Source organism: Pseudophryne corroboree, chromosome 2, assembly GCF_028390025.1.
Source record: "Pseudophryne corroboree isolate aPseCor3 chromosome 2, aPseCor3.hap2, whole genome shotgun sequence".
Lineage (NCBI taxonomy): Eukaryota > Metazoa > Chordata > Amphibia > Anura > Myobatrachidae > Pseudophryne > Pseudophryne corroboree.
Window position 1 is genome coordinate 463763349 of NC_086445.1, and position 22404 is coordinate 463785752.

At 48.2% G+C, this 22404-nt stretch overlaps 1 protein-coding gene and 1 non-coding gene across 2 annotated transcripts in view; both read left to right on the forward strand.

Annotated features, from left to right (window-relative positions):
* The first annotated feature begins 247 nt into the window (after nt 1–247).
* The window catches only part of CCT6A (chaperonin containing TCP1 subunit 6A), a 233355-nt gene continuing 211198 nt past the window's right edge, over nt 248–22404 (forward strand). The window contains exons 1-4 of the mRNA XM_063953779.1: nt 248–523; nt 1735–1798; nt 2469–2603; nt 9103–9276. Coding sequence (XP_063809849.1) covers nt 387–523; nt 1735–1798; nt 2469–2603; nt 9103–9276 — 510 coding nt within the window. The 5' untranslated portion in view covers nt 248–386. The remainder of the gene's footprint in view (nt 524–1734; nt 1799–2468; nt 2604–9102; nt 9277–22404) is intronic.
* On the forward strand, nt 2212–2339 carry LOC135054276 (small nucleolar RNA SNORA15). Its single transcript, XR_010243474.1, has one exon. It is a non-coding gene; the product is annotated as a small nucleolar RNA SNORA15 (small nucleolar RNA).

Here is a 22404-nt window from a genome sequence, read left to right on the forward strand (position 1 = left end):
TGGCCGGTATACAGCACTAGCACTCAGGCACAGTCAGCAATCGGCGCCTGGCTGCGTCCTCCCGAGTCCCTACCAGTAACCACGGCAGCAACGTAACACCAAGTCCCGTCCACTCCCCTGTCAGAACGATCATTTCCTTTTGGCAGTTAGAACGCTTCACGTGTATCTCGCGAGGTTACAGAAGACACGTGATGACGGCCGCCAATTACGCGAGAGAGCCCCTTGCTCAGCCAATCATAGGACGTACGCAGGGCGGTGAGTGCCGGCCGAGCACGTTAGATTGTTCTGGAAGCCTCCTGTGATCGCGGCGTGTCCAGTGCTCGCTCATTGTCCGCTGCTCACGCGTTCCCCTGGGTGTCTCCCGAGCTCCCCGCTGCATCGCCACCATGTCTGCCGTCAAGGCGCTCAATCCCAAAGCCGAGGTAGCCCGGGCGCAGGCGGCTCTCGCCGTCAACATCAGCGCGGCGAGGGGACTCCAGGATGTGCTGCGGACCAACCTCGGGCCTAAGGGAACCATGAAGATGTAAGAGCACGCTGTACCGCACTCGTGTAGTGTAACTCCGCACAGCCCCCGGGCCTGGCTACGGTGCACACACCGAGGCCGGCTATAGCCCATTCATGCACGTGGGAGCCGGGGCCCCGGGCGCTTCCTTATTTGGTAGCGGTCTCCAGCCCCGCATAGCCGCCGCTCACATGGCTCCGTGACTCCGCACTCCTACTCATCTGTAGCATGGCAGCCCGTACCTGTGCTGCTCCTATGTGTCACCCGGCACACGCAGGCAGGGTGTATGTATGGCCGCAGTTACCTCACATCTATTATCACTTACACACCATTGCCCTGGGGATCTTCCCACTGGTAGCTTATAGGAGTGGGTATTTGGGTGATCGTGCATGACGTTTGTTGTAGTGACCACGTATTGTGTTGCTGGGATGTTTGCACCACTAACTACCGTACCCACCCTCCTCTCCACCTACTGGGGTTACTTACCCCAGGCAAGGTTCTTGCCTTTGTTTACTTTCTTCCCCAAATAACTGGTGCTCCATCTCCTACTTGTCTCTTGCTACAAGATACAGTAGCTATGTATTCTCTGGTCTTCTGACAGAAGAATCCATATAGTAATGTTGAAGTAGAATGGATAATGGAGGTGGACATGATGGCCACAACTGTCATGTAGTAAAAAAAAAAAAACCCAAACCAAAACAACTTTTCCTTTGTCCAATGTTATGGTTACGTGTAGGAACTCCACTGTATTAAGCTGTAACATCAAATGCCCCTGAATGTCCCAGATCTGTTCTGATTCTTCCTAATGTTGGTACCAGCAGTTTTGTGTTAATTACACACCATGCAACAATATTTAAGGACAGTAGTTATGGTCACTGGCAGGCAATAGCATTACCTATGTTCAGCAAATGGCTACAATAAAAATGGCCTCTGTTCAGTGCATTATTCAGATTCCTTCTACAGCCTGTGCCCCAATAATATGCATGCCACATGCTTGTTATGGGGCATGATCACACCGAATACCCTACGTGCACCCACTAAGCCCATTCTAGTAAATCTGACAGGACGCACTCACAAACTCCAGTTTAGCACATTGCAGTACCATATATACTACCGCTGACTAAGCTGCTGTCCCTCTTGTGGGAAGCCACACATGTCACCTGTTTCCCTCTTCATGTAATCCATCAAACTTTGAATCTATAATCGGTCAATTTTTTGTGTCTTTCAAATAGGCTGGTGTCGGGTGCTGGTGATATCAAGCTTACCAAAGATGGCAATGTCTTGCTGCATGAAATGGTGAGTAGCGTGTATGGGCTTCTTCGGTCCTGCCGCGGTTATATTTGTTCCATCAAGCTATAGCTGGTTGTGTCAGGAAATGGATGAATAAACATAATTGTATGGTATCATGTTTGTTACAATAATCTTTGTTTTGTTCAGCTTTTATCTTAGAAAATGTCTTAATTTTCTGACAGCATGGGTAGCACAGTGCATAGCATTGATGCTTTGCAGTACAGGGGTCATGGGTTAATGTCTCAACAGGGTGTTAGCAATGTGATGTTTGTATGTTCTTACTGTGTTGGATCTACAATACAAAATACATACATAGAAGAATAAACCATAGTGTGTCCTTGCAGCGTTATGGCTCCACAGGGGAAGGGATTGGTGAAATATTCTCTAAAGTTCTGCGTAATATGTAAGCTACTGTATATGCATGGATGAATTCTGCATTGGCATGTTGTTGACATTGCAGTCAGACACCATGCTAAAGTAAATCAAATATGTATTTTGAAAAATGATGTATTTATCTGATATCGTCATTTTAAATACTTTTGCACATGTCATAGCAGCCTAGAGTGGGGAAAAAAAGCATCTCAAACGAATGTATCATCTAAGTTCTTATTGAAGTGGTTTACGGTTGTTAGTGTTTGGTTGTGTTGTTTTTTAAACTTCCTATTCTGTATTTTAGCAAATTCAACATCCAACAGCCTCTTTGATTGCTAAAGTAGCCACTGCCCAAGATGACATTACGGGAGATGGAACCACCTCAAATGTGCTAATAATTGGGGAACTGTTGAAGCAAGCTGATCGTTACATCTCTGAGGTATGCTGCTATCACACCATAGGGAAATTGTTAGACCCAGTTGATGCTCAAATAGGTGTTGGAATAAGCTAAACCTTACTAACTGTAGTAACATAATGTGTACTGCTATGAGACAAGATTTTGAAAGGGAAAAGAGCCACATTACATGCTGCAGGGCTGACAGAGGATGTCTCTAGCAAGCCACAAGAGCACTCATTATATGTACACACTAGATGATGTACCTAATATATCACACATCGTCTATTGTGTACCCAGCTTAAACGTTAACAATGTGAATATTGCTGCTAGCCAATTTATCAAGGGCGTTTAGAGCCAACGGGTACGTTTTCTAGAGTGTTTCTCCTTCATCCACTAGGGGCCACTGGAGTGTAGTTACAATGGGGAGATAGTAGGTGGTATTGGTAGCTGGCACTTTAAAAATTCTCACACTGTGGCTAGCTCCTCCCCTACTATCTCCCCTCCAAGCCAGTCTTAGTTAAGTGCCCGAGGTAGCTGGTTCACTTGGGTTTAGCTGAAGAATTTTCTTCTTTTTTCTTTATTATTTTATTTTTCTTACACACACTCACAGACTGGCAGCTCTGCCACTGCCAGTCTGCACCGTGGGAGCTGCCGGCGGGGTCCCATCGCAGCTGCGTGCGGCTAGGGATGGGCCCCGGCTGAGGGAGACACTGAGCTCTCCTGAGTTGGCGGACACCGCTGCGTGCGGCGCGTGTCGCGGCCACTCCATCCAGCAGAAGATTCCGGCAGCATGGCAGCGGTGAGTATCAAAAATGGTCGGACACCGCTGCGTGCGGCTTGTGTCGGGACCACCCCACCACAGAAGATTCCGGCTGGACGCCGCTGCGTGCGGCGTGTGTCGGGGCCGATCCACCAAGAACACAGTGGTGAGTGAAGTATACTTTATTTGTGGTGGCTATGTATGTTTTTAGAGCAATGCACTGTTTATTGTTGTACAACCCACTCCAGAAGGGCTCTCTGGGGCTGTAATGTACTTTATTGTATCCTTACCTGTCCTCCTCATGGAGAAACAGACAGGATGATTGGGGGAGGCTGAGTATGTGTTTATACAACCCTGACTGAAAAACGGGTGTGTGTCATTCTGATAACCCTCCGCTCCCCCAGCTCCCCGCACCCCCCGCACAGATCCCCACTCAGCGCGACTCACAGAGCCGGCACAGGGATCCCGCTCGAGCGCAAAGCAATGTTTAAATTTGGCGCCTTGTACGGAGGGGGCGGAGCTAAGTCCCGCTCTGTAGAGCGGGCTCAGCGCTCCCTGCTCCCCGGCGGCGACTCGCGCTCTGTTCAGCGCAACACTCCCCGGCGGCGGCTAGCAGATACAGGGCTCTACTAGCGCTGTATAGCGGGCTCAGCGCTCCCCGCTCCCCGGCGGTGACTCGCGCTCTGTTCAGCGCAACACTCCCCGGCGGCGGCTAGCAGATACAGGGCTCTACTAGCGCTGTATAGCGGGCTCAGCGCTCCCCGGCGGTGACTCGCAGGCCCAGCGGAGGGTACAGCTCGCTTCCCGCTTAGTTTTGCAATAAGGCGCCATAGCCGGGGGGCGGAGCTAACTCCCGCTCTGTACAGCGGGCTCAGCATTCTCCGCTCCCCGGCCACTGTTATAGTGTAATAGGCATTTATGTGAGTTTAATGCACATGGTGCTGAGGAGAATGTGATATAGTCAGAGTGGCTCAGCACTAATCCAGTTATCCACTATATAGATTTTATCGCATAGCCCAGAGGAGTTTCACTCTGGCGGCCATTTCCTCCCTGCACAGACCTGGCTTCATATTTGCAGTGTCTCCTATAGCCCAGTGGGCTAATCTTGCATACTCAGAGACAAATACAAATAAAGTCCCAGGTATATTAACAGTTAACCCGCTTTACTCAGTGGGCTCCCAGGTCTCCCCATCGCTAGGCAACAGCTCTGGGATTTGTAACTTTTCGATACTTCAGGCTGCTGAAATATAGATACATTCCTCCTGCAGTAGAGTCCTCTACCCAGCATTTCCTTACTTGCAAATCAGGGAACCTGCTCTATTACAGTAGCTGGGACTCAGCTCAATAATAATTAAAAGAATCTACTGTGCAGTATTTATTTACCTACGGTGTGTGTGTATATATACATATATAGTTATGTTTGTGCATGTGTATATATATATATAGATATATATATTTAAGTGCGTGTAGGTATGTATATAGATAAATCCATAAAATACCAGATATAGGGGATAAAACAAAACTTCTGCAATGTTTTCTAATAACATCTTGCACATAACATTTTCCCCCATCTTTCTCACAGGCTGGTCACCATTTTGAAAAGCCAGCGGAACCTCCGAGAAACATCTGGTGCACCTTAATTAGCGGTACACTAAATACAGGGCGGGGTGTTGCCTTCCCTTTATTATTCCTTGGTGTCACTAGTTACTAATGCTATTTGTAATTGTGGAATGCGTGTAAGGCATCAGACAAATAGCGCTGCGGCTCAGTACGCTAGTAGCGGCTATCTGAACAGGGGTTTGAATCCAAACAAAACTTTAAGGAGAACTCCTATAGCCTAGGGCTAAGACTCCTGTCCCACAGCGCAGCGTTGCTGGTTCAGGTCTCCGCTGCTCCAGAAAGTTTATTTTAATCGTATCGGTCACTACACATTATAGTGCAGACCTTACGTAGGGCTCTGTTTATTTAACCCACCTTTTCTCCTTTCGTTTGTCTCTCCTGGGATAGTCGAAGAATTCCCTCTTAGGTGTGAAGTATGCGGCAGAGCCATCTGCTTCGCCCTCCACGCACCTGCACACCCCTGTTTGATCAATGATGCAGGTAATGTCACTATTAACCAGACAATAGCTCATCAGGTAAGCCCTTGGACTTTGGTTTCCAAGGTCACAGGATCAAATCACAGCGGGACCAAACACACCTTTCCAAAAAGAAACTTTGCTAACATTCCATGCATTACTGATGTCTGTTTTCTGTGGATCTGAACCAGTGTCTCAGAATATACAGGTACATAATACAGCAGTTCATCTGATACTGCAGGTAAAGGAGGAGGACACGTCAAGTCCATCAGGGTTCCACGCCATTGACGAAAATGACAGCGACTGGTTCAGTTTCGGATGAGCTGGGCAGGCTCCGGTAGGCGGCCGACAGACACCCGAATACACAATATCAGGTATCAAACAAGGTTTGTTTTCCTATCTTTTCCCCGCAGATGGCAGGAGATGGTATCAGAACCTCTCTAGGGTATACACCTCGGTGTATCGCCGGTCCATCAAGCCGCCGTTTTCCTGAGGCAACCTTGCTCAGGGATCCATCGACATATGCGGCAGCATGGTTCTACCGTGTCCGGAGCAGGTAGGTTGGGGAACAATTGTCCTCTAGGTTACAGGATGCTTCGCATCAGGATCAATTGATACTTTGATACAGGTCAGAATCACGATTCTGCTTTATGTTCCTTGGAGGTCTCCATGTCTACAGACTCGGACCCTGCATCTTCGCTTGGGCTGTCTTAACCCGACGACCTCTGGGGCTGCGACAGTGACAAGTAAACATGAAATCCTACGGGGCAGATGGTTCTGGGGAAGGAACTTTCTGCAGGATTTCTTGAACCAATGGAGGTAGGTCCACTTTGATTTCTCCTACTACTGCCCCAGCTCCAAGACAGACCTTTACTGGTCTTCCCTTTAGATTTTTTCGTGCCCTTTCAGGTTTTTGACTCCACACGGGTGATATCTTCGTCGCCAGGGGTTCTCAGGGTAAAAAGGCTGAAGCAGAGGTTCAACATCCTCAGTCCAGTCTGATTTTATGTCATCCTATACACCCATTACACCTGCAGGGTCCCAGGGTAGGCGCAGGTCGATGGGAGAAGGCTTGGGCGGTTACAACCGTCTCAGGAGTCCCTCGGCATGGGTCGGCTGATTTACGATGACAAGAGAGTCATACTGCAGGCTGCGCTCCATAGGTTTCTAACCGCAAAGGGTGTTGATCCCTGTTTTTCACATATCATTTGAATTAGGACAGTTCTCAGGCCTTTGTTTTCTTTTCACGTTCCGAAGCCAAGTGGCTCGGACAGGCCTATTCTGGCCTTACAATCCTTTTAGTCTGTGATTGCTAGTTTAAACAAGAAAGGGAGTTTTACGTGTCCCTTGTCTTCAGAGATGCCTGTTTACTGATTTCCGTTGGACAGGCTTTTTCTCAGATTCCCCCTTAACAGGATTCTCATTTTCACTGTAAGTCCTTTACTCCTCTCTCTTCCGCTCCCACAGAGTTTAGGAAGATAACAGAATAACTCTTTTTCAAGGGCAGTGGGTGACGTTGGTTCCCTAATGGGACAATTTACTGCTACTATCCCACTCTGTACATTAGGTGGCTTCTGAATATCCGGAGGATCCACGAGCTTCTGATTCGACACAGATCCAATTTATGCTCCGCATAGACGTTTCTCAACAGGGTCCGTCAGAGGTTTTTTCATTCCTCGGCACCAGAGACTCTATTTCTTCAGTCAAGTTGCGACGTAATGAGTGGTCGCCTCCATTCCTCTCGGAGCGGGGGACAACAATCTTGTTTCCAGATCAAGCCACCAGGTCAGACTCCTGGGTGAGGGAACATGCCCCGGAGTTTTGTCAGCTGGTCCGCTGTGGGCGGAGATTTCGGATCGACCTCAGGGCGTTCTGACTGACTCTTTAACCCTTTATTACTCTCGGACGGCAGTAGCCGTGGAGGCCCTCAGGGCTCCGGGGAGTTTTCTGGTTATTCTATCCTGCCTCCTTTTCTATTTCTACTTCAGGTTCAGTAACACAGGAGGGGATTATGCGTGCTAGTCCTCTCGGTGGCGCTGGTTGGGCCACGCATGACTTGAAGATACAGATACGCCTGTTGTCAGTAGAGGAGCCTTGGCTCCTACCTCGACTGGACTGTCTACTTCAACAGGCTCCTTTTTTCTCCTTGTTCAATTTTACACTGGTTTCGGTTACCCGTGTGACTGTTCACGAGACCTCAGAAGGGAGGAGTTCCCTAGTTCGGTTAGGCCTACTGGGCTCCGATTTCAGAAGTCTATTACCTCTTCTCGCTTTTGCCACTTTGGGAAAACTTTATGGAACATAATGAAGATAAAAGGGGTTTTTCCCCCTTCTTCCAGTTACCATTCATCTTTGGTTTCTCTGGGAGGTTTTTTGCTCCGCTGCGCTTCAAACCACAGTGACCGGAATTTTAGGTCTCTGCCTTTTTCGCTTTTCTTCCAAATGAGATTAGCCTAGCGGCCGTAAGTTCGGCCTCTTGTTCAGGGAGTACTCTATTGGCAACTCCCCGGGCTCGGCTTCGGCCTCAGCGGTCGTTTCTTCCAGAGGGGAGGTCCATTTTTCATATAAATCTGACACTAGTGGTTTTCAATCCTCTCTGAATGTTGTCAGGGCTCGTCAACTCTCTCTACAGAGGTCTCAGGCTATTCGATGAAGTGTTTTTTCTTCTTTGCTCTGGACGATGCTCCCGTACTAAATAGCCGGGGTCCCAGCATATGCTGGACAGTTGGATACATCTGATCATCAGACAGTCTTCTTGGCGGTTACTAGGGAGCCTCCGTTTTCCATTTCAGCGCGCTTTACGCGCATTGTAAGACCTTCGTGGGCAGCCGCCCGCGGGGTCTCCATGAATATTTTGTCGGGCGGCTACTTGGTCAAACCGACATTCGTTTTGTCAAATTCTACAAGTTTGACACTTTTACGGCCTCTGCATCACTGTTTGGCCGAGCAGTTTTTACAGGACTCTCAGCGCTTTCCCACCCGTTTTTGGGAGCTCTGGGACGTCCCCATTGTAACTACACTCCAGTGGCCCCTAGTGGATGAAGGAGAAATCAGGATTTTGGTACTTACCGATAAATCCCTTTCTCCGATTCCACAGGGGCCACTGGACGCCCGCCCAGCGCTGTTTCTCCTGATTTTTGTTTGATTAACGATTGCAGATCACCATATGACTGCTTGTTGGGTTCAGGCTAGCCTGGTTTTTTGTCAGGTTCTGTTCCAGGTTTAGTTTGTGTTCGCCTGGTTTACAGGGCGTCGTTAACCTCCTCTACCTTACGGTTTGTTTATTACAGCTCTCCTCGGGCACAGTTTAACGTAGACTGGCTTGGAGGGGAGATAGTAGGGGAGGAGCTAGCCACAGTGTGAGAATTTTTAAAGTGCCAGCTACCAATACCACCTACTATCTCCCCATTGTAACTACACTCCAGTGGCCCCTGTGGAATCGGAGAAAGGGATTTATCGGTAAGTACCAAAATCCTGATTTTTAGAAGTGGACATAGCAACCAATATTCTATTAGTAGACTCTGGTTGCGGTCTGTAACATCAATACTTCTAAAAACCCAATCTCTAGTAAATATACCCCCAAGTCTTCATTCTAATCAACTACAAAAAACTTGTTTTATCTTTGCATTGCTATTTATCAGGGCTAAGAAAATAAAGGAAGATAATCTAGCAGTGTAATTGTGTTTTTTCTAATGTTTGTGTTTAGGGTCTTCATCCAAGAATTGTCACAGAAGGATTTGAAGAGGCAAAAGTGAAAGCACTTAAAGTCTTGGATGAGGTCAGAGTGTCTAAAGAAATGGACAGAGAGACGCTTATTAATGTGGCCAGGACTTCACTGCGGACCAAAGTTCATGCTGAGCTTGCTGATGTATTAACTGAGGTAAAGCTAAACAGTTTGTGCTCAACCAAAACTGGTGGTCAGTGAATGTGTAAGGGTTTGCGATATAGTACACCAAGTATCTGCATTTTTAGCTTTCAAATGTAATGATTGGCTGAGGCATATCAGTGTTTTGCGCAAAGTATTGTAAGTAAATAGTTCAGGGGGAAAAAAAAATGTAAAAACTAAAAAAAAAAAAACATTCATAGTCCATGAAAAGCGACACACAGACCAGTTTTATGTCTATCTCACGCAAGTTTAAATTGCTTTGTCTTAGCCTCTACCACCTCTAATGGGAGGCTATTCCACTTGTTCACTACCCTTCTGTGAAGTAATTTTTCCTCAAATTTCCCTTGATCCTGTCTCCCTCCAGTTTCAGTGCAAAGACATACTGACCAGCACTCTGGCTGATTCGCTGACTTATCTGACGATTGGTAAGTGTGTATGCACCTACCAATCATCAGCCCGATATGTTGGGCTTGACGTCACAACTGTGTGGGCATTTACATGTGTCTGCCCAGTTAAGATGTCGCACCAACGGCCACTGCAGCAAGTGTATAGTCGGTCCACAGGCCGCCTGTACACACAGTACGATGCGCTGATATAGTGGCCATGCACCTGCTGACATGGCCACGATATGTTGGCCGTTCAATTGAACGACCGCTATATCGGCCAGTATGTACCGAGCATTAATCTATAGAAAAGGGAAAGTGTTAGTTTGAAAAAACATACATATTTGGTTTATCTTAAAACTTTTTTTCCTTTTCCATCTGATTGTGCTAGTGCTTGGAGGTCTAGTTCCTATTAGGCGTGCACTGTATGACTGTTTCTTTCCGGTCTATAAACAGTTCATTTCCACTGTTGGTTTTTGTAACTAAAAATATAATATGTTATAAGTTGACAACTTTTATATTGTACTATGTTGTGTTGATTTTTCTGGTTATATCCTTTTAGGTGTATTTATTCATTTCTCTAACGTCCTAGTGGATGCTGGGGACTCTGTCAGGACCATGGGGAATAGCGGCTCCGCAGGAGACAGGGCACAAAAAGTAAGCTTTTAGGATCACATGGTGTGTACTGGCTCCTCCCCCTATGACCCTCCTCCAAGCCTCAGTTAGGTTTTTGTGCCCGTCCGAGCAGGGTGCAATCTAGGTGGCTCTCTTAAAGAGTTGCTTAGAAAAAGTTTTTAGGTTCTTTATTTTCAGTGAGTCCTGCTGGCAACAGGCTCACTGCATCGAGGGACTTAGGGGAGAGAAGTGAACTCACCTGCGTGCAGGATGGATTGGCTTCTTAGGCTACTGGACACCATTAGCTCCAGAGGGAGTCGGAACACAGGTCTCGCCCTGGGGTTCGTCCCGGAGCCGCGCCGCCGACCCCCCTTGCAGATGCTGAAGATTGAAGAGGTCCGGAACCAGGCGGCAGAAGACTTTCAGTCTTCATCAGGTAGCGCACAGCACTGCAGCTGTGCGCCATTGTTGTCAGCACACTTCACACAGCGGTCACGGAGGGTGCAGGGCGCGGGGGGGGGCGCCCTGGGCAGCAATGTATAATACCTGTATGGCGAAAAATACATCACATATAGCCCTTGAGGCTATATGGATGTATTTAACCCCTGCCAGATATCACAGACTCCGGAGAAGAAGCCCGCCGAAAAGGGGGCGGGGCCTATTCTCCTCAGCACACAGCGCCATTTTCCCTCACAGAAATGCTGGGGGGAAGGCTCCCATGCTCTCCCCTGCACTGCACTACAGAAACAGGGTTAAAACAGAGAGGGGGGCACTGATTTGGCGATATGAATATATATTAAAATGCTATAAGGGAGGAACACTTATATAAAGGTTGTCCCTGTATAATTATAGCGTTTTGGTGTGTGCTGGCAAACTCTCCCTCTGTCTCCCCAAAGGGCTAGTGGGTCCTGTCCTCTATCAGAGCATTCCCTATGTGTGTGCTGTATGTCGGTACGTGTGTGTCGACATGTATGAGGAAAATGTTGGTGAGGAGGCGGAGCAAATTGCCTGTAATGGTGATGTCACTCTCTAGGGAGTAGACACTGGAATGGATGGCTTATTTATGGAATTACGTGATAATGTCAACACGCTGCAAGCCGGTTGACGACATGAGACGGCCGGCGAACAAATTAGTACCTGTCCAGGCGTCTCAAACACCGTCAGGGGCTGTAAAACGCCCATTTACCTCAGTCGGTCGACACAGACCCAGACACGGACACTGATTTCAGTGTCGACGGTGAAGAAACAAACGTATTTTCCTTTAGGGCCACACGTTAAGGGCAATGAAGGAGGTGTTACATATTTCTGATACTACAAGTACCACAAAAAAGGGTATTATGTGGGATGTGAAAAAACTACCTGTAGTTTTTCTTGAATCAGATAAATTAAATGAAGTGTGTGATGATGCGTGGGTTTCCCCCGATAGAAAATTATTGGCGGTATACCCTTTCCCGCCAGAAGTTAGGGCGTGTTGGGAAACACCCCTTAGGGTGGATAAGGCGCTCACATGCTTATCAGAACAAGTGGCGGTACCATCTACAGATAGGGCCGTACTTAAGGAGCCAGCTGATAGGAGGCTGGAAAATATCCTAAAAAGTATACACACACATGCTGGTGTTATACTGCGACCAGCGATCGCCTCAGCCTGGATGTGCAGAGCTGAGGTGGCTTGGTCGGATTCCCTGACTAAAAATATTGATACCCTTGACAGGGACAGTATTTTATTGACTATAGAGCATTTAAAGGATGCATTTCTATATATGCGAGATGCGCAGAGGGATATTTGCACTCTGGCATCAAGAGTAAATGCGATGTCCATATCTGCCAGAAGATGTTTATGGACACGACAGTGGTCAGGTGATGCAGATTCCAAACGGCACAAAGATGTATTGCCGTATAAAGGGGAGGAATTATTTGGGGTCGGTCCATGGGACCTGGTGGCCACGGCAACTGCTGGAAAATCCACCGGTTTTTACCCTAAGTCACATCTCTGCAGAAAAAGACACCGTCTTTTCAGCCTCAGTCCTTTCGTCCCAATAAGAGTCATATCTGCCCAGGGATAGAGGAAAGGGAAGAAGACTGCAGCAGGCAGCCCATTCCCAGGAACAGAAGCCCTCCACCGCTTCTACCAAGTTCTCAGCATGATGCTGGGACCGTACAGGACCCCTGGATCCTACAAGTAGTATCCAAGGGGTACAGATTGGAATGTCGAGACGTTTCCCCCTCGCAGGTTCCTGTAGTCTGCTGTACCAATGTCTCCCTCCGACAGGGAGGCAGTATTGAAAACAATTCACAAGCTGTATTCCCAGCAGGTGATAATAAAATTACCCCTCCTACAACAAGGAAAGGGGTATTATTCCACACTATATGGTGGTACTGAAGCCAGAAGGCTAGGTGAGACCTATTCTAAATCTGAAATATTTGAACACTTACAAAGGTTCAAATCCAGATGCAGTCACTCAGAGCAGTGATAGCGAACGGGAAGAAGGGGACTATATGGTGTCCCGGGACATCAGTGATGCTTAGCTCCATGTCCCAAAATTTGCCTTTCTCACCAAGGGTACCTCAGGTTCGTGGTACAGAACTGTCACTATCAGTTTCAGACGATGCCGTTGGATTGTCCAAGGCACCCCGGGTCCTTACCAAGGTAATGACCGAAATGAGGATTCGTCTTCAAAGAAAATGGACGACCTCCTGATAAGAACAAGGTCCAGAGAACAGTTGGAGGTCGGAGTAGCACTATCTCAAGTAGTTCTACGACAGCACGGGTGGATTCTAAATATTCCAAAACCGCAGTTGTTCCGACGACACGTCTGCTGGTCCTAGGGATGATTCTGGACACAGTCCAGAAAAAGGTGTTTCTCCCAGAGGAGAAAGCCAGGGAGTTATCCGAGCTAATCGGGATCCTCCTAAAACCAGGAAAAGTGTCAGTGCATCATTGCACAAGAGTCCTGGTAAAAATGGTGGCTTATTACGAAGCGATTCCATTCGGCAGATTTCACGCAAGAACTCTTCAGTGGGATCTGCTGGACAAATGGTCCGGATCGCATCTTCAGATGCATCAGCGGATAACCCTATATCCAAGGACAAGGGTGTCTCTCCTGTGGTGATTACAGAGTGCTCATCTTCTAGAGGGCCGCAGATTCGGCATTCAGGATTGGATGCTGGTGACCACGGAGGCCAGCCTGAGAGGCTGGGGAGCAGTCACACAGGGAAAAAATTTCCAGGGAGTGTGATCAAGTCTGGAGAATTCTCTCCACATAAATATACTGGAGCTAAGAGCAAATTTATAATGCTCTAAGCTTAGCAAGACCTCTGCTTCAAGGTCAGCCGGTATTGATCCAGTGGGATAACATCATGGCAGTCGCCCACGTAAACAGAAAGGGCGGCATAAGAAGCAGGAGGGCAGTGGCAAAACTGCAAGGATTTTTCGCTAGGCGGAAAATCATGTGATAGCACGGTCAGCAGTGTTCATTCCGGGAGTGGACGACTGGGAAGCAGACTTCCTCAGCAGGCACGACCTCCACCCGGGAGAGTGGGAACTTCATCGGGAAGTTTTCCGCATGATTGTGAACCGTTGGGAAAGACCAAAGGTGGACATGATGGCGTCCCGCCCGAACAAAAAAACGGGACAGGTATTGCGCCAGGTCACGAGACCTTCAGGCGATAGCTGTGGACGTCTTGGTAACACCGTGGGTGTAACAGTCGGTGTATGTGTTCCCTCCTCTGCTTCTCATAACCAAGGTATTGAGAATTATAAGACGTAGAGGAGTAAGAACTATACTCGTGGCTCCGGATTGGCCAAGAGGGACTTGGTACCCGGAACTTCAAGAGATGCTCACAGAGGACTAATGGCCTCGGGAGCTAAGAAGGGACTTGCTTCAGCAAGTACCATGTCTGTTCCAAGACTTACCGCGGCTGCGTTTGACGGCATGGCGGTTGAACGCCGGATCCTAAGGGAAAAGGCATTTCGGAAGATGTCATACCTACCCTGGTCAAAGCCAGGAAGGAGGTGACCGCACAACGTTATCACCACATGTGGTGAAAATATGTTGCGTGGGTGAGGCCAGGAAGGCCCCACGAAGAAATTTCAACTAGGTCGATTTCTGCACTTCCTGCAAACAGGAGTGTCTATGAGCCTAAAATTGGGGTCCATTAAGGTTCAAGTTTCGGCCCTGTAGATTTTCTTCCAGAAAGAATGGCTTCGGTTCCTGAAGTCCAGACGTTGTCAAGGGAGTATTGCATATACAGCCCCTTTTGTGCCTCCAGTGGCACCGGGGGATCTCAAAGTAGTGTTGGGATTCCTCAAATCATATTGGTTTGAACCGCTCAAATCTGTGGATTTGAAATATCTCACATGGAAAGTGACCATGCTGTTGGCCCTGGCCTCGGCCAGGCGATTGTCAGAATTGGCGGCTTTGTCTTACAAAAGCCCATATTTAATTTTCCATTCGGACAGGGCAGAACTGCGGACTTGTCCCCAGTTTCTTCCTAAGGTGGTGTCAGCGTTTCACCTGAAACAACCTATGGTGGTGCCTGCGGCTACTAGGGACTTGGAGGACTCCAAGTTGCTAGACGTTGTCAGGGCCCTGAAAAAAAAATAAAAAAAAATAAATATATATATATATATATATATATATATATATATATATATATATATATATATATATATATATATATATATATATATATATATATATATATATTATAATATTCTAGGACGGCTGGAGTCAGAAAGTCTGACTTGCTGTTTATATTGTATGCACCCAAAAAGCTGGGTGCTCCTGCTTCTAAGCAGACTATTGCTCGTTGGATTTGTAGTACAATTCAGCTTGCACATTCTGTGGCAGGCCTGCCACAGCCAAAATCTGTAAATGCCCATTCCACAAGGAAGGTGGGCTCATCTTGGGCGGCTGCCCGAGGGGTCTCGGCTTTACAACTTTGCCGAGCAGCTACGTGGTCAGGGGGGAACACGTTTGTAAAATTCTACAAATTTGATACCCTGGCTGAGGAGGACCTGGAGTTTCTCTCATTCGGTGCTGCAGAGTCATCCGCACTCTCCCGCCCGTTTGGGAGCTTTGGTATAATCCCCATGGTCCTGACGGAGTCCCCAGCATCCACTAGGACGTTAGAGAAAATAAGATTTTACTTACCGATAAATCTATTTCTCGTAGTCCGTAGTGGATGCTGGGCGCCCATCCCAAGTGCGGATTGTCTGCATTACTTGTAAATAATTATTGTTACAAAAATCGGGTTGTTATTGTTGTGGGCCATCTTTTCAGAGGCTCCTTCGTTGTTATCATACTGTTAACTGGGTTCAAATTACAGGTTGTACGGTGTGATTGGTGTGGCTGGTATGAGTCTTACCCGGGATTCAAGATCCTTCCTTATTGTGTACGCTCGTCCGGGCACAGTACCTAACTGAGGCTTGGAGGAGGGTCATAGGGGGAGGAGCCAGTACACACCATGTGATCCTAAAAGCTTACTTTTTGTGCCCTGTCTCCTGCGGAGCCGCTATTCCCCATGGTCCTGACGGAGTCCCCAGCATCCACTACGGACTACGAGAAATAGATTTATCGGTAAGTAAAATCTTATTTTAACCATTACTAGCGCTCCTTTTGATATTTTCAATATCTTATATTTTTTGTTTTAATTTCTTGACACTACAGTGGTGTCACTTGGAGCTGCTTAACAAATTAGAGGTTTTTAATTAACTGATCATAATAGGTGATTATATTTAGCGCCAGGGATTTGTGTTTGGTCTTCCTTTTATCTCTGTTTTAAAGGAGAATCCGCTAAGAGTAAACTTTGAAAAAGGGGGTGCAGTGGCTGGTCAGAACACGCCACCCTTTGTTAGATTTATCAGGACAAGGACTTTCATCTTGAATTGCCTGTAGTCACCGCTACAACCCTAGTAAAGCTTAACTGGCTTGCAAGCCTGGCCCAGGTAATGTTGCAGTGTTCTAGGCATTTGATTGCTGCCAGGGAAACGGATGAAAATCCGCTATCCAAAGACTGCGCCTTTTTCCTTTTGAACCTACTGCTTCAAATTTGTAAAGAACCCAGTCTCTTCCCTATTGCTTGGAAGACCCATTCCCAGCATCAATAGGATTCTTAGATATTTGGGTGTTGACCTGTCCCGTTTTCTGCCAGGAGAAATTAGCTGTGATCTCTAAGGTACTAAAATTTATGCAGGGTGTGCTTGGGGGTCCAACCCACCACCGTTCCAACTGCTCATTGAGTTGTCTTAATCTGGTACATTTGAAATTAACTTGCCTGGAAGACTGTTTTCCCCCTTGCAGTATCCAGCAAGTAATGTATCAGAATTGGGAACCCTTCATGCTGATATTCTCTCCTTATTTTCCAAGAGGATAGAGCTGTACTAAGAACAAAATAGTCCTTCCAACCAAAGGTCATATCCAATTTCTCTGACATCCTAGTGGTTGCTGGGAACTCCGTAAGGACCATGGGGAATAGACAGGCTCCGCAGGAGACTGGGCACTCTAAGAAAGAATTAGGACTACTGGTGTGCACTGGCTCCTCCCTCTATGCCCCTCCTCCAGACCTCAGTTAGAATCTGTGCCCGGCTCGAGCTGGTTGCACACTAGGGGCTCTCCTGAGCTCCTAGTAAAGAAAGTATTTATTAGGTTTTTTATTTTCAGTGAGATCTGCTGGCAACAGACTCACTGCTACGAGGGACTTAGGGGAGAGAAGCAAACCTACCTGCTTGCAGCTAGCTTGGGCTTCTAGGCTACTGGACACAATTAGCTCCAGAGGGATCGAACACAGGCCCAGCCTCGGTTGTCCGGTCCCGGAGCCGCGCTGCCATCCCCCTTGCAGAGCCAGAAGACGGAAGATTCCGAGGAGAAAATCGGCGGCTGAAGACTCCGGTCTTCATTAAGGTAGTGCACAGCACTGCAGCTGTGCGCCATTGCTCCCCATGCACACCACATACTCCGGTCACTGATGGGTACAGGGCGCTGGAGGGGGGGCGCCCTGGGCTGCAATTAGATTACCTTAAAAATGGCAAAAAACACATAATATAGTCTAATAAACTATATATGTGTAAAAATCCCCTGCCATAATATTAATATAAAGAGCGGGAGAAGCCCGCCGAAAAAGGGGTGGGGCTATCTCCCTCAGCACACTGGCGCCATTTCCTCTTCACAGCTCCGCTGGAAGGACGCTCCCCAGGCTCTCCCCTGCAGTTTCCAGGCTCAATGGGGTAAAAAAGAGAGGGGGGGGGGGGCACTAAATTTAGGCGCAATACTGTGTATTATAGCTGCTATAGGGAAAATCACTTTGTGTAGTGTAAAATCCCTGTGTTATATAGCGCTGTGGTGTGTGCTGGCATACTCTCTCTCTGTCTCCCCAAAGGACTTTGTGGGGTCCTGTCCTCAGTCAGAGCATTCCCTGTGTGTGTGCGGTGTGTAGGTACGGCTGTGTCGACATGTTTGATGAGGCTTATGTGGAGGCGGAGCAGGTGCCGATAAATGTGATGTCACCCCCTGCGGGGTCGACACCAGAGTGGATGGATATGTGGAAGGTATTAACCGACAGTGTCAACTCCTTACATAAAAGGTTTGATGACATAACAGCTGTGGGACAGCCGGCTTCTCAGCCAGTGCCTGCCCAGGCGTCTCAAAGGCCATCAGGGGCTCAAAAACGCCCGCTACCTCAGATGGCAGACACAGATGTCGACACGGAGTCTAACTCCAGTGTCGACGACGACGAGACTAATGTACATTCCACTAAGGCTATCCGTTGCATGATTACCGCAATGAAAAATGTGTTGCACATTTCTGACATTAACCCAGGTACCACTAAAAAGGGTATTATGTTTGGGGAGAAAAAGCAACCAGTGGTTTTTCCCCCTTCAGATGAGTTAAATGAAGTGTGTGAAGAAGCGTGGGCATCACCTGATAAATTAGTGATTTCTAAAAAGTTACTAATGGCGTACCCTTTCCCGCCAGAGGACAGGGTACGTTGGGAGACATCCCCGAGGGTGGATAAAGCGCTCACACGCTTGTCAAAAAAGGTGGCACTACCGTCTCAGGATACGGCCGCCTTAAAGGAGCCTGCGGATAGAAAGCAGGAGGCTATCCTGAAGTCTGTATATACACACTCAGGTACTATACTGAGACCTGCTATTGCTTCAGCATGGATGTGCAGTGCTGCAGCAGCGTGGTCGGATTCCCTGTCTGATAATATTGATTCCCTTGACAGGGACACTATATTGCTAACCATAGAGCATATTAAAGACGTAGTCTTATACATGAGAGATGCACAGAGGGATATTTGCCGGCTGGCATCTAGAATAAATGCAATGTCCATTTCTGCCAGGAGAGTATTATGGACTCTGCAGTGGACAGGTGATGCGGATTCTAAAAGGCACATGGAGGTTTTGCCTTACAAGGGTGAGGAATTGTTTGGGGATGGTCTCTCGGACCTCGTTTCCACAGCGACAGCTGGGAAACCGACTTTTTTACCCCAGGTTCCCTCACAGCCAAAGAAAGCACCGTATTATCAGGTACAGTCCTTTCGGCCCCAGAAAGGCAAGCGGGTTAAAGGCGCGTCCTTTCTGCCCAGAGGCAGGGGTAGAGGGAAAAAGCTGCACCATACAGCCAGTTCCCAAGAACAGAAATCCTCCCCTGCTTCCACAAAATCCACCGCATGATGCTAAGGCTCCACTGGTGGAGCCAGGTGCGGTGGGGGCCCGTCTCCGGAACTTCAGCGACCGGTGGGTTCGCTCACAGGTGGATCCCTGGGTTCTACAAGTGGTATCTCAGGGATACAAGCTGGAATTCGAGACGTCTCCCCCTTGCCGTTACCTCAAATCAGCCTTGCCAGCTACTCCCCCGGACAGGGAGAGGTGGTGCTGGCGACAATTCACAAGCTGTTCCTCCAGCAGGTGATAATAAAAGTTCCCCTCCTTCAACAGGGACGGGGTTACTATTCCACAATGTTTGTGGTACCGAAACCAGACTGTTCGGTGAGACCCATTCTAAATTTAAAATCCTTGAACACTTATATAAGAAGGTTCAAGTTCAAAATGGAATCGCTCAGGGCGGTTATTGCAAGCCTGGAAGAAGGGGATTACATGGTATCACTGGACGTCAAGGATGCTTACCTGCATGTCCCCATTTACCCACCTCACCAGGTGTACCTCCGATTTGTGGTACAAGATTGCCATTACCAATTCCAGACGTTGCCGTTTGGTCTGTCCATGGCACCGAGGGTATTTACCAAGGTAATGGCCGAAATGATGATACTCCTTCGAAAGAAGGGAGTTCTAATTATCCCATACTTGGACGATCTCCTTATAAAGGCGAGGTCCAGGGAGCAGTTGTTGGTCGGAGTAGCACTGTCTCAGGAAGTGCTACAACAGCACGGCTGGATTCTGAATATTCCGAAGTCGCAGCTGGTTCCTACAACGCGTCTGCTGTTCCTGGGTATGATTCTGGACACAGAACAGAAGAAGGTGTTTCTCCCGGAGGAGAAGGCCAAGGAGTTGTCATCTCTGGTCAGAGACCTCCTGAAACCAAAACAGGTGTCGGTGCATCACTGCACGCGAGTCCTGGGAAAGATGGTAGCTTCTTACGAGGCAATTCCATTCGGCAGGTTCCATGCAAGGATCTTTCAGTGGGATCTGTTAGACAAGTGGTCCGGATCGCATCTTCAGATGCATCGGCTGATCACCCTGTCCCCGAGGGCCAGGGTGTCTCTGCTGTGGTGGCTGCAGAGTGCTCATCTTCTAGAGGGCCGCAGATTCGGCATACAGGACTGGGTCCTGGTAACCACAGATGCAAGCCTCCGAGGTTGGGGGGGCAGTCACGCAGGGAAGAAACTTCCAAGGACAATGGTCGAGTCAGGAGGCTTCCCTACACATAAATATTCTGGGACTAAGGGCCATTTACAATGCCCTAAGTCAGGCAAGACCCCTGCTTCAAAACCAGCCGGTGCTGATTCAGTCAGACAACATCACGGCGGCCGCCCATGTAAACCGACAGGGTGGCACAAGAAGCAGGACGGCGATGGCAGAAGCCACAAGGATTCTCCGATGGGCGGAAAATCACGTGATAGCACTGTCAGCAGTGTTCATTCCGGGAGTGGACAACTGTGAAGCAGACTTCCTCAGCAGGCACGACCTCCACCCGGGAGAGTGGGGACTTCATCCAGAAGTCTTCCAACTGATTGTAAACTGTTGGGAACGGCCACAGGTGGACATGATGGCGTCCCGCCTAAACAAAAAGCTAAAAAGATATTGCGCCAGGTCAAGGGACCCTCAGGCGATAGCTGTGGACGCTCTAGTGACACCGTGGGTGTACCAGTCGGTTTATGTGTTCCCTCCTCTTCCTCTCATACCAAAGGTGCTGAGGATAATAAGAAAAAGAGGAGTAAGAACTATACTCATCGTTCCGGATTGGCCAAGAAGGACTTGGTACCCGGAACTACAAGAAATGATATCAGAGGACCCTTGGCCTCTGCCTCTCAGACAGGACCTGCTACAGCAGGGGGCCTGTCTGTTCCAAGACTTACCGCGGCTGCGTTTGACGGCATGGCGGTTGAACGCCGGATCCTGATGGAAAAGGGCATTCCGGTTGAAGTCATTCCTACGCTGATAAAGGCTAGGAAAGAGGTGACAGCAAAGCATTATCACCGCATATGGCGAAAATATGTTGCTTGGTGTGAGGCTATGAAGGAAGAATTTCAGCTGGGTCGTTTTCTGCACTTCCTACAGTTAGGAGTGACTATGGGCATAAAATTGGGATCCATTAAAGTCCAGATTTCGGCCCTGTCTATTTTCTTTCAAAAAGAACTGGCTTCACTGCCTGAAGTTCAGACGTTTGTTAAGGGAGTGCTGCATATTCAGCCCCCTTTTGTGCCCCCAGTGGCACCTTGGGATCTCAACGTGGTGTTGGATTTCCTAAAATCACATTGGTTTGAGCCACTTCAGACCGTGGAATTAAAATATCTCACGTGGAAAGTGGTCATGCTTTTGGCCTTTGCTTCGGCTAGGCGGGTGTCAGAATTGGCGGCTTTGTCCTGTAAAAGCCCCTATCTGATCTTCCATATGGACAGAGCAGAATTGAGGACGCGTCCCCAATTCCTCCCTAAGGTGGTATCAGCGTTTCACTTGAACCAACCTATTGTGGTGCCTGCGGCTACTCAGGACTTGGAGGCTTCCAAGTTGCTGGATGTAGTCCGGGCCCTGAAAATCTGTTTCCAGGACGGCTAGAGTCAGAAAGACTGACTCGCTGTTTATCCTGCATACACCCAACAAGTTGGGTGCTCCTGCTTCTAAGCAGGCTATTGCTCGCTGGATCTGCTCCACGATTCAACTTGCACATTCTGCGGCGGGACTGCCGCATCATAAATCAGTCAAAGCCCATTCCACGAGGAAGGTGGGCTTTTCTTGGGCGGCTGCCCGTGGGGCCTCGGCTTTACAACTTTGCCGAGCTGCTACCTGGTCGGGATCAAACACGTTTGCAAAATTCTACAAGTTTGATACCCTGGCTGAGGAGGACCTTGAGTTTGCTCATTCGGTGCTGCAGAGTCATCCGCACTCTCCCGCCCGTTTGGGAGCTTTGGTATAATCCCCATGGTCCTTACGGAGTTCCCAGCATCCACTAGGACGTCAGAGAAAATAAGAATTTACTCACCGGTAATTCTATTTCTCGTAGTGGATGCTGGGCGCCCATCCCAAGTGCGGATTGTCTGCAATACTTGTATATAGTATTGCCTAACTAAAGGGTTATTGTTATGAGCCATCTGTTCGTGAGGCTCAGTTATTATTCATACTGTTAACTGGGTATAGTATCACGAGTTGTACGGTGTGATTGGTGTGGCTGGTATGAGTCTTACCCGGGATTCCAAATCCTTTCCTTATTGTGTCAGTTCTTCCGGGCACAGTTTCCCTAACTGAGGTCTGGAGGAGGGGCATAGAGGGAGGAGCCAGTGCACACCAGATAGTACCTAATGTTTCTTTTAGAGTGCCCAGTCTCCTGCGGAGCCAGTCTATTCCCCATGGTCCTTACGGAGTTCCCAGCATCCACTACGGACTACGAGAAATAGAATTACCGGTGAGTAAATTCTTATTTTTCACATGAAATGGGAGATAGTA